Source organism: Phaenicophaeus curvirostris, chromosome 1 (genome assembly GCF_032191515.1).
Source record: "Phaenicophaeus curvirostris isolate KB17595 chromosome 1, BPBGC_Pcur_1.0, whole genome shotgun sequence".
NCBI lineage: Eukaryota > Metazoa > Chordata > Aves > Cuculiformes > Cuculidae > Phaenicophaeus > Phaenicophaeus curvirostris.
In genome coordinates, this window is record NC_091392.1 from 40293189 (window position 1) to 40310181 (window position 16993).

General features: G+C 49.6%; 4 protein-coding genes across 4 annotated transcripts; 2 read left to right on the top strand and 2 right to left on the bottom strand.

Annotated features, from left to right (window-relative positions):
• Positions 1-169: 169 nt before the first annotated feature.
• Positions 170-1083, bottom strand: LOC138719021 (histone H1.10-like). Its single transcript, XM_069853851.1, has one exon. The coding sequence runs from the start codon at positions 1070-1072 to the stop codon at positions 398-400; it is 675 nt and encodes a 224-aa protein (XP_069709952.1). The 5' UTR covers positions 1073-1083; the 3' UTR covers positions 170-397.
• Positions 1084-13614: 12531 nt separating this feature from the next.
• Positions 13615-14103, top strand: LOC138716618 (histone H2B 1/2/3/4/6). Its single transcript, XM_069849783.1, has one exon. It carries the CDS (start codon positions 13672-13674, stop codon positions 14050-14052), a length of 381 nt encoding a protein of 126 aa, XP_069705884.1. The 5' UTR covers positions 13615-13671; the 3' UTR covers positions 14053-14103.
• Positions 14104-14955: 852 nt separating this feature from the next.
• On the bottom strand, positions 14956-15647 carry LOC138719043 (histone H2B 1/2/3/4/6). Its single transcript, XM_069853924.1, has one exon. It carries the CDS (start codon positions 15442-15444, stop codon positions 15064-15066), a length of 381 nt encoding a protein of 126 aa, XP_069710025.1. The 5' UTR covers positions 15445-15647; the 3' UTR covers positions 14956-15063.
• A 93-nt stretch (positions 15648-15740) lies between these two features.
• On the top strand, positions 15741-16465 carry LOC138719042 (histone H2A-IV). Its single transcript, XM_069853907.1, has one exon. The coding sequence runs from the start codon at positions 15788-15790 to the stop codon at positions 16175-16177; it is 390 nt and encodes a 129-aa protein (XP_069710008.1). The 5' UTR covers positions 15741-15787; the 3' UTR covers positions 16178-16465.
• Positions 16466-16993: the final 528 nt, after the last annotated feature.

A 16993-nucleotide genomic window follows, 5' to 3' on the forward strand; every position in this document is an offset into this window, starting at 1 on the left:
TGCATTTCATTGAGTAGACGTTAAAAAAAGCCGGGGCACCTTTTGGAATTGTTACCCGAAACTGACAAGGAAACCTCTCCACTCGTTGTGGGGATGAAGTCCCGTATGAAAGCACCACCCCTCCTCTCAGCCCGAGTTGCTTTCCTACTGCTGTTCGTGGGGCAGGGCTGGGGCGGTATTGACAGGAGCTCCCGAGAAACTGCTCAGCCCTTTGGAAGCTGCAGCCAATCCCCGTGCCGCACGGGCTTTCTGAAGCCATGCACTCCCTTATTATTTTGCCTCCTTCCCCCCAAATGACTGGTAGCCACAGTGTCTCAGCTCTCCTTTGAAAATGTGGGTGGCTCTGAAAAGAGCCGTTGGGTTAAAGAGCGCAGCAAGAGTTTTCTTCCACACGGGTTTACTTCTTCTTGGGCGCCGCCTTCTTCGCCTTGGCTGCTTTGGGCTTTGCTGCCTTGGGCTTGGCTGCTTTGGGCTTCACCGCCTTCGCCTTGGCCGGGCTCTTGGCTGCCACCTTTTTGGGCTTGGCAGCCTTAATCACCTTCTTAGGGCTCTTGGCCGCTTTCTTGGTAGCAGCAGCCACCGGTTTCTTGGCTTTCTTGGGGCTCTTCTTAGCTGTCACCGCTTTCTTGGGCTTCTTGGCGGCGCTGGCGGGCTTCTTAGCCGCCGGCTTCTTGGGCTTGGCCGCCGCCGTGCGCTTCTTGGGGGCTTTTTCCTTCACTTCGCCGGGCTTCTTGCTGAGGCGGAAAGAGCCGGAGGCGCCGGTGCCCTTGGTCTGCACCAGGGTGCCCTTGCTGACGAGGCTCTTGAGCCCCAGCTTGATGCGGCTGTTGTTCTTCTCCACATCGTAGCCGCCGGCGGCCAGTGCCTTCTTGAGCGCGGCGAGGGAGAGCCCCTTGCGCTCCTTGGAGGCGGACACGGCCTTGGTGATTAGCTCGGTGACGCTGGGGCCCGCGGGCTTGCGGGCTTTGGAGCCGCCCGCCGCCTTCTTCGGCTTCTTGGCGGCGGCCTTAGCGGCGGGGGCCGGGGCGGCGGGCGCCGCTTCAGCAGCGGGAGCAGGAGCGGTCTCAGACATGACCCACAACGCGCAGCCGAACGCAATAAGTGCCCCCACGCTGGCGGCGCTGCTTTTATAGCAGCTCGGCGGGCGCTGATTGGTTGGTTGTCGAGCCCGCCCCGCCCCTCAGCCGCGCGAGCTCTGCAGCTCCGGTTGTGTTTCTTCCTCCTCTAAAAAGGGTGTTTTTCGTAAAAAAACCGTGGCCGCTTGCCCCATTTCTTAGCAGCGTTGCTGAGGAGAGAACATATTTTTATCTATCGGTGTTTCCTTTAGCGGAGTGTTAAAATGAGTTTCAGGCAAGACGATAATCCCTTGCTTGGGAGTTGCACTCAGAGCTAGACAGTGAGATTTTTCTTTTTCTTCTTGAATCAAAACTTTGCTTCTCACATGTCTGTCACAGTGACAGCGGATTCACGTTCCTGAGACAGTTTTTATCAAGGTGGTGCAAAATGGAAGAAATGCGGAGACGTTTTTTTAGAGCAAATTAGCTTTGAAAAGAAGCAAGTAACACAAAATTGCCACTCAGCTGTTTATGTGCCTTACAAGTTGTTTCCCATAACACGGCTTCCTCTCCTAAAAATTAATGAAATCTTTGGACGTAGTACCCTATTTAACTTTACTCAGAGAAAATAAAATTTAAAGAAAGGCTGTTTTCACTAGAAAAGTCAATGTGAAAACCAGGTCTCTTGAATCAGGAGGTACATTCAACTTACAGAAACAGAGATGTTCTTTCACTGTTTCCCTCAGTATTCTGTATGCTTGTATTAATATTTTCACAAACTATATTCCTTTCCTTTTTTTTTCTCCAAAATACTGCTTTTGATTCAGCAGAACAGGTAAACACATTCATCTGAGTGTTCTTGTTTTAAGACAGAGTTCATTTTTGTCTTTAATTTTACACTATATTTCAGGCATTTTATCACCCAGAGTCAACAAATGTGCAAAAAAAGTATCAAACTAAAATATTGTGTGCATGTTTTCTTTAGGAAAACAGGGGTAAGACTGCAGGCATTTCCTTAACAAAATTATATCAAATTGATTCATCAAACAATTATGTCTTCAGAACTGCCAAGATAAAATAGGGCATGACTTGTTTTAACGTATGAGTTTTATGATATGAGATAAACTGAATATGCATAAAATGATTCTTTTTTTTGGGATGAGGTGGATAGAGGAATGTCAAAAATACATAATACAATGTAGGAAAGAAAAAGAGACCCTTATGGTTATCTCATGTAGTTGAAAATGGCATCTTCAGGTTTTTCTTTTGATAATGAAATATCACACATGTTCTTTTGGTATTACGGTGGTTGGGGAGGGGGGAATATCAGTTTTAAAGATTTTGTCAGCAGCACTGGTTTGTCCTGACTAGGGTGCACCTTAAGTGTGAGAACCTGCCAAGAGACATGGTAGCATTTCAGAGGGGCATGTGTCTAGAGAAGACAAACAGAAGAATAACATCATATGTGGGATTATAAAAACAGAAGATCGATGTGAATTTTGAGCCAAGAGCTGTATCGGTGCTGTATTTCATGTTGGTTTCACCTGCTGACCCCACTGTGGATTATGGGTTAAGAACTACATTGTCATGGGAGTGAATTTGTTGTGAAGGACACATACCATTGAGGAGAAATTTCTGTAGCATACATATTTCCTTCAACCTCTGCATGTTACTCCATTCTGTTCACTCATATCAGAGTCAGTCCACTAGTAGCTTTACCTCTAAATTCTTCTGATCGCTTGCAATTGCATTTTCCTAGGCTTGGCTGGGCCTCTATCCTTCTTCCAAATGCCTGATGTAGCAGCACAGCCCTGAAGCAGCCTACATGCTTTATTAAATTCTAATTTCTGTTGTCTCCCAAATTTTGACAACGTATCTATATTTTTAAATTTGGGGTTTTTTCAATCATAGGCAGTTACTTTTAGGCTTAGCAAAGGAAGAAAAGGAAGGAGATCTTGCAAATGTTATCAAGTCGGGGAGAGGAAGGAGGAAGTAATTTTGTAAGTGACTTTTAATTCCTTTACTTTAATAGGCAACTTCATGTTAAAAAGTTCATTACTTGTTTCAAATATTATCTTAAACAAAAAAGACCTTAACATTTTTTTTCTGATATGAAACTTCTTACAATAATATAGTTAGTAAAAGACAGAATTACTTCTGTCTCTTATTTTTTCCTGAAAAAAATAGTCCAGCAAACAGAGCATTTATTAAAATACAAAATGTAGAAGGTACTGCTGACAGTGGACTGATTTGTTTGGAAGTTACAAAGATTTTTCAGAACTTCAGCCAGAAATGCAAGGTCTTGTTTTTCTCCTACTCTGGTATTGGATATTTACTTCCATGAAGATCCTTCTTTTGAGCATGTGTAACTTGGTGACCTATAGAATCATAGAATGGTGTGGGTTGGATTACCTAGGCCAGCCTCCTTATTGTGCGAAGAAACAACTTTCATTAGACAAGGTTGTTTGAAGTCCCGTCCTACCTAACCTTGAAAAATTCAAAATTTCTCTGGTGTCCCACCAGCATCATAATGAAAAATTTCTTCTTTAGAACAAACCTAAGTCCACACTCTTTCAGTTTAAAACTATTATTGCCCCTTGTTCTGTCACTGCAGGCCTTGGTAAAAAGTCTCTCTCCCTCTTTCTTGTAAGTCCTCTTTATGTATCTAAAACCTGTTATGAGGTCTCGCCACAGCCTTCTCTTCTCCGGGCTGAAAAACCCCAACTCTCTCAGCTTTTCTTCATAGGAGATGTGTTTGGTCCTCTGAACACTTTTGTGGCCCTCCTCTGAACCTGCTCTAACAGGTCTATGTCTGTCTTGTGCTGGGAAGAGTGGAGTAGAAGAGGAGAATCACCTACCTCTACCTGCTGGGCATGCTTCCTTTTACGCAGCCTATGATAGCATTTGCTTTCTGGTCTGCAAGCACAAATTGCAGTCTCATGTCCAATTTTTTATCCACCTGCATCTCCAAGCCCTTCTCTGCAGGGCTTCTCTCAATCAGTTTATACCCTGATCTGTACTGATATTGGGGATTGCCCAAACCCCAGTGCAGGGCCTTGTACTTGCCTTGTTAAACATAAGGTTCATGTAAGCCCACACAAGTCTGTCAAAGTCCTTCTGGACAGAGTACCTTCCCTCTCCTGTATCAACTGCACCACTCAGCTTAGTGTCATCCACAGACTTGCTGAGAGTGCACTCAGTCCCACTATCTATGTCATTGATAAAGATATTAAATAATACTGGGCACAGTACAGACCCTTGAGGGACACCACTCATTACTGGTTTCCCTTTGTACATTGAGCCATTGACTGTAACTCTGGGTGTGACCATCCATCTCTTATCCAACACTCCATCCAACAAATCCATACCTCTCATCTATCACTTTCCTGTTGAAGCTGTCTTGAGGTTCAGGGACTTGAGAGATGTGGGAATAGAGATTACCAGTGAAAACTGAGGCAAAAGAGTTATTGAGTACCTCATCCTTCTCTGTGTCAGTTGTCACTAGGTCTCCTGTCTCATATATTGGAAGGTACATTCTCTTTACCCTTCCTTTTCTGATCAATGAACCTGCAGAAGCCCTTCTTATTATTCTTGCAATCCCTTGCAATCCCTTGCAAAACTGTACCTTAGCTTTCCTGATTTCATTGCTACACAATTAAACAGAATCCTCATATTATTACCAGGATTCCATGTCCCTGTTTCTTATGCCCGTGCTTCTCCTTCTTATGTTTCAGTTCAGCCAGAAGGTCTTGACTGAGCCATAGTGGTCTCGTTCCCTCCTGCCCTGCTTTCTTACACATTGGAATCAAAAGCACTTGTTCTCTAAGAAAAAAACCCATAAATAACTACCTGCCCTGTTCCGTTTCTTTGGCCCTGAGGGTAGTTTCCCAGGGGGTAACATCCACTAGTTCATTAACCAAATGAAAATTTGCTATACTAAAATTCAGAGTCTCACCTTTACATTTTGCCTGGCCTATATCCCTCATGTTTGTGATGGGCCTGGGCCCAGGCTGCAGCCCAGGCGCCCACCAGTCTTGGTCTTTTCAATGAGTTTATTTCTGTTGGTGAGCAACAGATCCAGTGGTGCTTCTCCTCTGGTTGGGCTGTCTTTCACCTGCATTGAAACAATTGTCCTCAATGTGCTCCAGGAGTCTCCTGGATGACTTATAGTCCGCTGTGCTGCTTTTCCAGCAGTCAATTAAAAGCCCCCAGCAGGATCAGCACCTGTGAGCATGCTTCCTGTAGCTGAAGTAAGAAAGCTTCATCAACACCCTCTCCTTGATTGAGCAGCCTGTAGTTAAATACCAACCACGAGGTTTCCTCTGTCACCTTGGCCTCTAATTTTTATCCATAAGCTCTCAAGTGTTCCTCGCTGTTTTTCAAATACAACTTTGTGCAATCAGTCCATGTTTTTGCATAGCCGACAACTCCTGTCCTTCTTCTTTGTCTATCCCTTCTGAACAGTTTATACCTGTCAATTGCAACACTCCCGTCTTGAGATTCATCCCATCAAGTGAACTATGACTGTGCTGGAATTTTACTGTTTGCTTATGAGGGCATATGGAGACATTCATCTCATGGATGCAGCTGAGGACGCAGGACTGCTGCATATGTATGTGTATTTCAAACAGAGTGATCAAGGTCGTGCACTAAGCCTGTTGCTGCAAAGCCCCATTAGCGTGTTTTTCACCTTGGGCTGCCTAAGGTTGCACAGTATCTTCAATATTTTCTCAAGCAAGTAGCCCTTCCTGATACTTGTGCTGCTGAGCAGTCATACTTTACACGTGTCATCCTGTCGAATTCGTTCTAACTTATGGGTGCTCCAGGTACATAAGAAATATGTTAAGTCATAGAGTCCCTCAAAATTTAGTTTTGACTTCTGCCTGGTCCCTGCAGCAGTCTGCTTGTGTTTCTTTATGAAATAAGAAGTGATCAAAAATTTAACTGTACATCTTGTTGCAGAACTGAACTGTTTTGTATGGTCTCCTACAAGCTGCAGACAGTGCAGGCAGAGACTGAGTGGCTGAGCCACTCCCTAGCTTCCTGGTGCCTTGGCTCAGAGGAACTGTGATCAATGGTGGAACGCAATACTCCAAAGATGAGATGAGTGCAATCAGTTGTAGTACGTCAGGATGTAGAAGACATCTAAGCTACTATTCCTCCATATAGGCTGTGATAGATGAGCAGCAGAGCATTGCAAATGAGAAGAGAAGAAAGCTGAGACACTGGAAAGTTGATATCCATGGCTCTTTCCAAGACATTTTGAGGTTGGGAAGACCTATGTATGTCAGGAGGAGCCTGTGTTCCTGTCCTTCCAGGTGATAGTCAGGAAGTCATAGTGGCCTGTTTTCTCCCAGAAACTACTTTGTTTGCTACAGTCCCTAACTGCTGTTTCCTACTTCCCTCTCCTCAAAAAAAAAAAAAAAGTATTAGAGGTCTTGCTGATTATTCTAGAAGCTTCCTTGACAAGGTTGCTCTGCATGCAGCCCAGTATTCACAGAATAACTGAATCTCATTCACAGAATGAGATGAACAGTAATGATCACTGCAGAGGAATGTGTGTGGCCACCACCAGCATCCACTTCCCACAGGACGCTGCCAGTTATCACTTGGGCATACAGGCACTCGAGACAGGTGATCAATGCAGTTCAGCTTTGATTCACAGGTTCCCTGGGATGTCTTTCTCTCCTCAGTATGCTAGAGATTTGCATTATGATGCCACCTATGCTACTAGCTCTCTGTTTTGTCCATCTCTTTTTTGCCTGACTGTACACAGACTACTGAAGCAACTTAGTGAGCTTAGTAACTATTCTGTGTTCAGCTGGACAAAGAAATAGTATGTCTTCACTTATGCTTAAAAATATCCACCATAAGCTTCTCCTGTCTGCCTAGGCTAAGCATAGCAAAGTTTAGCATATTCCTTGGCTGAGTTGCTACAGGTCAAAACCACGATTCAATGCCACAAATTAGGAATTAGGGCACTTGATGGGTCAGGGAAGAGGTGAATGCTACATATTCAATAACGACAGGCATTGATTGCATGCTGTAAGGAAGAAATGGTCCTTCCCTAGGAGAAAGAGTGTGAATGAGAGTGCTGGTATGTGTCAGCTTCCTGGGAACAAGGGGAGTAATGAAACTCAGGCAATTTCAGATGGGTGAGGTAGGTAGGAAGAAGGACAGGAGAAAGAAAGAGAAATTAAAGATAGAACAGACCAATAGCCTCTATTTTTAACAACTATGATACTGTGCAGTCACTAGTCACAGAATTAGATGCAATACTGAACTGTGTCACGCCAAAGCAGCAACGTGTCATCTTTATGCCTCCCCCTACACCCTGCCCAGGGGAGCCTGCCCTGATATTATCCCAGCATCAGGTATCTGAGAAGGTGATAGCATGTGAAGCTAGAAAAAGTAATCTGCACAGGATCAACAACAAAGGCTGATGTCTCGTGAACTGCTTGGAAGTCGCCGAATACTTTGATTCCCATATCCACACTTCCATCACGAACCGACTAGACGGGGACAGGTGAGCAAATGATGACTGTTTGAAAGGGGACTCGTATACTAAGTCTAACTGCAGTAAATATGCTCTTAGATAGACAAAGAAGTTCAAAAAAGTTTGTGGGGAAGAAGCAGAAGGGGTTGTCCCATAAAGGCAAGTGAGCTGGGAGATGAGAGGGACAATGGAGCAGGCAGGGCCATGGCGTCACTAACACAGCCCCGCAGCATCCATTCATGACAAGTGGGGCAGGGATGGTGGCAGTGACTAGGGACAGCCACAACCCTGGATCACTGGGCAAGTCCATGGGGATGAGTCAAGCCAGGGAAGTGCAGCCAGTGGAATCAGAGATGCACAGACACAGCATGTAAGGTAAAACCTAAGCCTAAATGCAATCCCAAAATCAAGAGGATAAAACCAATGCATAGAGCACAAGTTCTTGAGAAATGCTCAGGTCACCTTCAAGTCCGGTAAAGAGAAAGGGAGGAAGTCATAGCATAAAGAATCATATTCTCCTTATGGGAAGAGTTCGATTAGATGCAGAAGTACATGCAGAAAGAAATGCAATGAAATCTACCTGTGCATAGTTAGTGGTAAACAAATAAGTTTTGCCCAGCATTGCTGGCCCAGTGTCGGATTTTCCATCACATCGAACCGGCGCTCAGAACTCCCTTTCCATATGCCAGACTGTGTTCGGGAAATCAGTTCTTCCATGAGATCTGAAAGCACACAAAATGTTAGGAGGGGGACAGACTGGCCGAAACCTCTGCGAGCTGTTTCTGGGGGAAACACAGTACTTTACGAGAACAAAAGAGTGCTAAACCCTCTGCCTTCAGATATGCAAATGTTCCCGTTGCCTTTGATGTCCGATTGATTGATCTACCCCGAGCAATGAGTTCAGCTTGCTCGTTTTCAGCTCTCCGTATAATTTAGTTCTTGTCTAGAAAGACATCAAGTTGGCTTCGGGGCTCGTATGTTTTTGTTTATTTATTCTTGTGGCTTACGGGCTAATTATTATTAGTAGTAGTTATTAACCGCGCCTTCTGATGCCGATTGGAGCGGTTTCTCACCATCTCTTTTCACGGCATTTAGCTTTATCTCCCAGACAACATGTAATACATATCAACGTGTATTAAGGAGAAAACTTTAGCAGTCTATAAATAGCAGAGAGGTGACAAATCTGCGAAAATGCACTGAGAAGAGGGTTTTAACTTAGATTCTCTTCATCTCCAGAAAAAAAATAAAAAATCCTGGAACCATGCGATTTTGTAAGGGCCCAGTTCGTATGCCAGCGGGAGTGTTAAGGTGTTTGGCAAAATATTTTTTGTTTATGTCGGTGGTGGTTGCCACAGTTTTGAGGAGAGAAGGCACTTCATCACATAGCTGAGAAGAGGAACTTTATACCCACTTTGAGACAAGATATTCTCACTATTCTCACTGTGGCTGACTATTCCACTGTTCACCGCTGTTAACTATTCCAAGATGCTCTTGGACAGCTAAGGATAACACAGAAAATCCATTAGTGATAGCTGATATGTAGCTATTAATTAAGCCTCCTTGACAAATCTATGCACGTGAGTACGTGCTACTGATGAAAGAGGCGAGGGAGGAGGAGGAACCAGCGCCGTGTGAGCAGGATGCCCGCCAGTGCCCTACTGTGATTCAGCCCTGAGCTCGCCCTGCCGCAGGATCTCGTCTCCGATTATTCCGTTCGCGGCTGTTTTCTGTCTGAGGGAGCTCCATCACAGGTTTGGGCATCAGCAAATTGAAGGGTGGGAGTTCTGGGGAGGATCCAATACTTCCGTACTGGATAAAGCATGGATTTCACTTCACCACACTTAGAAAACTTCCACGTACAATCGTTTTTCCCTCAAAACCCAGCCAAGACAGAGCCTCAGTACTGAGAGGAGAAGCAGAGCACGACTGCTGGCGGCCCCACGCCGGTCCTTGCTGGAGAGGACAGGCAAGGTGGGGTGCAGTGCCTGGGAAGAAGAGACTGTGCGAGAGGAGCCGGGAGCAGAGCGTGGTGAGAGGAACGAGCCGCCGCTCTACGCTGAGAGCAGCCGCCGAGCTCCCGACAGCCATGGGCATCTTGACGACCATCCCGTCTTACCTAGGCTGAGTCGGGGTGCGCCCAACTGCCGAGTGAGCCTCGGGCAGGTCGGGCAGCAGAGCAGCGCCGTCCTGGACAAACAGGAACACGGAAATCCACGCGTTGGTATTAGTCCCGGGGCTGCGCTTGCCGCGACTTGCCCAAACTTGACCAAAGAAACCCGAAATGCATTGGTAAAAGGTGATCTATGTGAAGTTGCGCGGCACGTTCACTCCCGTGTCATCAAGCAGCAGGAGAAGGAAGGCGTGCTGTCCCCTTGCAGGTGGTCGAGGGTCCCAACGCGGACCGCTTGTTACAGTGATGTTAGAGACCGCGGCTCTCAACAGCCCATTGCTGTGTTGCAATACACTGCTTTGTTCAGCGTCCTAATCATTTACCTCCTTAACTTATCATAACCTTCACCATAAAATGAAACACAAACCGACACAGAGGATGCCTCCGATACACCCATCTTACTGAGCTTCACAGAAACACACATCGCCCGACTTCGTCGTCGCACCCCCTCCCATCTCCCGCTTCCAGAAACACGTCACTCAGATCCCCGCCACGCACACAACACCGTGCATCGCTCTGCGACTCCCGAAAAACAAATATCTCTGCATATCCCCCGAAACACGTAGTTATACGCCCCCCCAACCACATTATCCTTACGTCCCCGACACACAGAGCGATTTGCGGATCCCGAAACACAAGGCGCTCAGCTCCACCCAACATACTCTATGCTCCGAATCCGACAACAAAAACACCGCTCCGCTCCTCCCCTACGCACACATCGCTCTGCACCGACGGGAACACGCATCGCTCTGCTCCCTAAAGACGCTCCCATCGCTCTGCACCGGCTCATCGCTCTACACTGCGCTCAGCGCCCCGCGACACGGGCACCTACCTCTCTGAGCCACATGGAACAAATATCGCTTTGCTCCTCAGGACGCAGAGAGGGTCACGCGTACGGCTTTGCTGCGATGACAAGCACTTCGCCCTTGTCCACATCGTCCTGCCCCCGACTGAAGCACACGGAGCTCGGCTCCCCCAACATACACTACACTCTGATCCCATCAACACACACACCGCTCTACTCCCCGATGGGCACAGCTATCGCTCTGTGCACCCCAAACCACGCATATGTCTACGTGTCCCTACACAAAACACATCGCCCTGCCAAACTCCAGGTACTTTACTCCTACGCTCCTACGCTCTGACACGCAGCTCTCTGCATCCCGCAACAGACATTAGGTCCTGAACTCAACGACACTCCCCTCGCTCTGCACCGACCGACACAGCTATCGCTCCTCTCCCCGAAGACACTCCCATCGCTCTGTGCCGGCTGACTGCACACCGCCCCGCGCCGCGAGGAGCACACATCGCCTGAGTACGATCATCGTGTCTTTCGCCTCCTCTCACCCTTCGATCCCTATACGGATCACTTTGTGCCTCAACGAAATGTACACGTTGCTGCGTTCCCTCTAACACTCGCTACGCGATGATCTCAAAGACACAAACGTAGCTCTGCTCCCCGATGGACACAGTCATCGCTCTGCGATCCCCGAAACATGCGTCTCTCTGCGTGTTCCCCTGCTCCCCGAAACACATCGCTCCGCCCTCCAAACCCACATTACCCCTACGCCCCGCCACACACAGCGCGCTGCTCTCCCCAACAAACACTGTGCTCTGAGGTGAACCACAAGAACATCGCTCTGCCCGACTGACAAACATCGCTCCCCTCTTCCCCTACGCACACATCGCTTTGCATCGACGGGCACACACAACTCTCGGCGCCCTGAGACGCACTGAACTCCCTGCGTGCACCAGTCCCTTCACGCTGCGCCCGCTGAAACACCGACCGAGAAACATATCGTTCTGCTCCCGGAAGACACTCACATCGCTCTGCGCCCGCTGACTGCACATCGCTCCATGCCGCGAGGCGCACACATCGCCCTCAGTGCGATGGTCCCATTGCTCTGCGTATGTTTCACCTCCTCCCACCTTCCTGGGCTCGCTGTGCATAACTTTATGCCTCAACGATAAATACACGTAGCTCTATTCCTTCTAACACTTGCTACACGATGATCTCAGAGACAAAAACGTAGCTCTGATCCCCGATGGACACAGCCATCGCTCTGCGATCCCTAAAACATGCATCTCTCTGCGTGTTCCCCTGCCCCCCGAAGCACATCGCTCTGCGCCCCAAACCCACGTTACCCCTACGCTCCGCCACACACAGCGCTCTGGACCTCCCGAGGGAGCTCTGCTCCCACGAACTTACCCTGCGCCCTGAGTTCGACGACACGAACATCGCTTTGCCTCGACTGAGAAACGTCGCGTCGCTCCTCCCCTACGCACACATCGCTCTGCACCAGCTCATCGCTCTACACAGCGCCCAGCGTTCCTCGACACTGGTATCTCTCGGCACAATACGGAACACACAATGCTTTCTCCCCAAGGACGCACAAAGGATCGCACATACGGCTCTACGGCAATGTCAAATATACCGCCCACCTCCCTCTGTCCACACACATCGCTCCGCATTCCCACAGCACACAACGTCCCACCCCCACCGAAGCACACGGCTCCCCCAACATACCCTACGCCCTGATCCAATTAACGCATACATCGCACTGCTCCCCGATGGACGCAACCATCGCTCTGTGCCTCCCGAAACATGAATATCTCTGCGACTGCCCCCGAAACACATAGCTCTGTGCCCACCAAACCACATTACCCCTCTGCCCCGATACACGCATAACTCTTCACCTCCCGAGGTATACAGCCCACCACTTCCCCCAAAATATACTACACGAGGAGCCCTACACTCTCATCGCTCTACACCGAGCGACACATATCGTTCTGCTCCCGGAAGACATTCACATTGCTCTGCGCCCTCTGACTGCACATCGCTCCATGCCGCGAGGCGCACACATCGCCCTGAGTGCGATGGTCCCGTTGCTCTGCGTAACTTTCACCGCCTCCCATCTCCCCGGGCTCGCTGTGCGTAACTTTATGCCTCAACGATAAACACACATCGCTCTATTTCCTCTAACATTTGCTACGCGATGAGCCAAGGACACAAACGACGCTCTGCTCTTCGATGGACAGAGCCTTCGCTCTATGAGCCCTGAAACACTCATCTCTTTTTGTCCCCGACTGATAAACATCGCTCCGCTCCTCCCCTACGCTCCCATCGCTCTGCACCAACGGAGACGGGCTTCGTTCTGCACTCCAAAGACACTCCCATCGCTCTGCGCCGACCGACGCACACGTCGCTCCGAGCCCTGAAGCGTCCACTCGCCCTGTATACGACCGTCCTATCGCTCTGAGTGTATTTCACCTCCCCCCCTCACCATCCCGACCGCGATACTCATCACTGTGTACCGACGATGCATACACATCCCTCCGTTCCTTCGAACACGGGCTCTTGCGCTGACCTCAACGACACAAACGTCGCTGTGCTCCCCGATGGACAGAGGCACCGCCCCGCCTCTGTCCCCGCCGCGGAGGGACCTCCGCGTCTTCCAAAGCACATTAGCCCTACGCCCCGACACACAGAGAGAGCTGCACCTCCTGAAAGGCACAACGCTCTGCTCCTATGAGCAAACACTGCCCCGAATTCAACGACACGAACATCGCTCTGCCCCTACTGATAAGCATCATTCCGCTAATCCCCTGCGCACATCGCGCTGCATCGACAGGCACATACACCGCTCCGCCTCCCCGAAGACAGTCCCATCGCTCAGCGCTGACTCGTCCACTCGACTCCGCGCTCAGCGCTCGTCGATTCAGCGATGCAGCGATCCCCCTAAGTGGCATTTTCACTTTCAGCTACGATGAACAATACGCCCGAGGCCTTGCCCGCCCTTTTCTGATTCAGTGCTTTAATTACAGACACGGCTGTGGAGGTGGAGCTTCGCCCCACAGTGCGGAATATAAGGAGCTGCCGCCGGCGGTGACGTTACCCGCTGCTTGCTCAGCGCTCTTAGTTGTTGTGTGGGAGACTCTCGCTTGCTGCGATGCCTGAGCCGGCCAAGTCCGCTCCCGCGCCCAAGAAGGGCTCCAAGAAAGCCGTCACCAAGACGCAGAAGAAAGGCGACAAGAAGCGCAAGAGGAGCCGCAAGGAGAGCTACTCCATCTACGTGTACAAGGTGCTGAAGCAGGTGCACCCCGACACGGGCATCTCGTCCAAGGCCATGGGCATCATGAACTCCTTCGTCAACGACATCTTCGAGCGCATCGCCGGCGAGGCGTCGCGCCTGGCGCACTACAACAAGCGCTCCACCATCACCTCGCGGGAGATCCAGACGGCCGTGCGGCTGCTGCTGCCTGGCGAGCTGGCCAAGCACGCGGTCTCCGAGGGCACCAAGGCTGTCACCAAGTACACCAGCTCCAAGTAAGCTGCTTCTGCGCCCTCTTCCAGACCTACTCGACCCAAAGGCTCTTTTAAGAGCCACGGATTCTTTCATTTGAAGAGTTTTGCCACTTGCAGTTTCAGACAGCTACTTAACTTCTCTGTCTTCTACATCTCGCAGGTTTTTTCTCTGTCTCTCAGTCTGAGGTTTTAACCTGATACTGTAAAACGCAAAATGACAGAGAATTCGGAAACGCCCATCAGGGGGCAGCAAGGACTAAGAAATCGCAGTAACTGACGCGCGGTTAGACCTTACCTATCCAAATATTAGTCCGTTCTGAAGCCTTTAGCAATGTTGTATTTGGAACCTTAGAATAATTAAAAAAGTACTAAGAAATGTCTTCAATATTCCCATAAGGTGTACATTTTAAACGGGTGATATTTTACACGGAGGGAAGGCCGGAGAACCAAATGGTTTCCTAACTATCTACTTAAAACCTCGAACATACTTCTAAACTATATAGGCATGTATCTATAACTGGTGATATAGGAGCTCATGGTTTGAGAACAGCGAGACAGGATGGACGAGGGCTTGAAACCAACCTGAGTCAGGAAAGGCAAGCACTATAATAACTTTCCCTTTATGTCATTTCAGATGCCTGGGACATCCACCAAGTACTGATGAATGGCATGCAAGAAGCATACAGCACAGAGAAGGTACCCTGCAATCAGCTGGTAATCGAAGCATCCCACAAGAATGCATGCACATGCAGCGTGCAGGAAACTCATGGCTAATGGCTAGATTTGGTAGCACACAAAAAGTCATGAAGAGGTAAGACTATAGACGTTAAGTATGTATGGCCCAGAGACTGGGGGTGTGGCTTCGATGAAAAAGTAGCCTGGGGCTTTTAGATCCCCGGCACTAAACATGTCCTAACAACTGGGTTATGGAGCACCGGGAAAACTAAGATAAAATACAGAAATTAAAGCTCTTTTATTGAAAAGGTGGGTGGCTCTTAAAAGAGCCTTTGGGTTAAACGGTCTTTAAAACAGGTATCTACTTGGAGCTGGTATACTTGGTGACAGCCTTGGTGCCCTCAGAGACCGCGTGCTTGGCCAGCTCGCCAGGCAGCAGCAGCCGCACGGCCGTCTGGATCTCCCGCGAGGTGATGGTGGAGCGCTTGTTGTAGTGCGCCAGGCGCGACGCCTCGCCGGCGATGCGCTCGAAGATGTCGTTGACGAAGGAGTTCATGATGCCCATGGCCTTGGACGAGATGCCCGTGTCGGGGTGCACCTGCTTCAGCACCTTGTACACGTAGATGGAGTAGCTCTCCTTGCGGCTCCTCTTGCGCTTCTTGTCGCCTTTCTTCTGCGTCTTGGTGACGGCTTTCTTGGAGCCCTTCTTGGGCGCGGGAGCGGACTTGGCCGGCTCAGGCATCGCAGCAAGCGAGAGTCTCCCACACAACTAACAGCGCTGAGCAAGCAGCGGGTAACGACTCTGCCGGCGGCAGCTGCTTATATAGCGGCGCTGGGCAGAGCAACGGCTCGACAGCGGCGCCTCGCGATTGGTTGGCCGTTGCCGTTCGGGGCGTCCCCAGGACCCAAGCGCTGCCATTGGCCGCCTCTCGATTCACGCTCCCATTGGCTGCCGAGACGCCGCCGCCGTCCCAGCCAATGGGAGAAAGCGGCGCCGCTCCGGCCGGGTTCTATATAAGGGGGCGGGCGGGGGCAGCGGGGAGCAGGTCTTTGTTGCTTGCGTTTTGTTTTGCTGAGTGCGTGCGATGTCCGGCCGCGGGAAGCAGGGCGGGAAGGCGCGGGCCAAGGCCAAGTCGCGCTCGTCGCGGGCCGGGCTGCAGTTCCCCGTGGGCCGCGTGCACCGGCTGCTGCGCAAGGGCAACTACGCGGAGCGGGTGGGCGCCGGCGCCCCGGTGTACCTGGCGGCCGTGCTGGAGTACCTGACGGCCGAGATCCTGGAGCTGGCGGGCAACGCGGCCCGCGACAACAAGAAGACGCGCATCATCCCCCGGCACCTGCAGCTCGCCATCCGCAACGACGAGGAGCTCAACAAGCTGCTGGGCAAGGTGACGATCGCGCAGGGCGGGGTGCTGCCCAACATCCAGGCCGTGCTGCTGCCCAAGAAGACCGACAGCCACAAGGCGAAAGCCAAGTGAAGACATCTTAGGCTAACCAGGAAACAGAAGACAAAAGGCTCTTTTCAGAGCCACCCACAATGTTCGTAAAGGGTTGAGTCACTCTGTAGTTTCACTTCTACTGAACCCAGAGACAAACATAAGCTGTTCTCTCTTAAGTGTTTAATTTAGTTGTGGTGTTGTGTTCCTGCCCGCATAAGTTCTCTCTGTAGTAGTTTTTATATTTGCTAATTGTAATTGTACTACTTTTTAAAGAATGTTGTACTTGTCAAACAAGGAATTAAATCTTATTGTTTGTTGCTTTTTAAATTTATATTTCCTGTTTTATTTTTTATAAAACGTGATTTGATGTCGGCCGTGGCAGCTAGGTTTTTATGAGGTAGAATAAGCGTTCTACGTCCCAGTAAGCGAACTTTGACTTAGCTGTAAATGCTCTGATATATTTATTAGAGGCTGATACAAAGCGGAATTTTCGTACCAATCCAGGTTACTTCTGTTCCTCCATATCAAAGAGTTCCGGATCGCTGCTGCAATTCGGGGCAGCGCAGATTTTTCAGGCGCGGGGGGAAGAGTGTGGGCGAAGCATAGTCTTAAACCAAACAACAATCCCTAGAGAAGTCACACTGTCGTGGCACGGAGCCTGAACATATTTCGCAACAGGAGGGATGTTCCGATCCCCGCCTCGGGCCCCTTGCTGATTTCCTTTTTCCGCTGCGTTTTAACGCTGTCGTGCAAGGGAGTCCCGATGGCTTTTCTTGGTAGAATTAACTCTGTAGAGCACTAGGGAAAGATTTCAGGCGGGAGAGGGTTCCGTAGGTTCTCGGTGGGGTGCTTGAT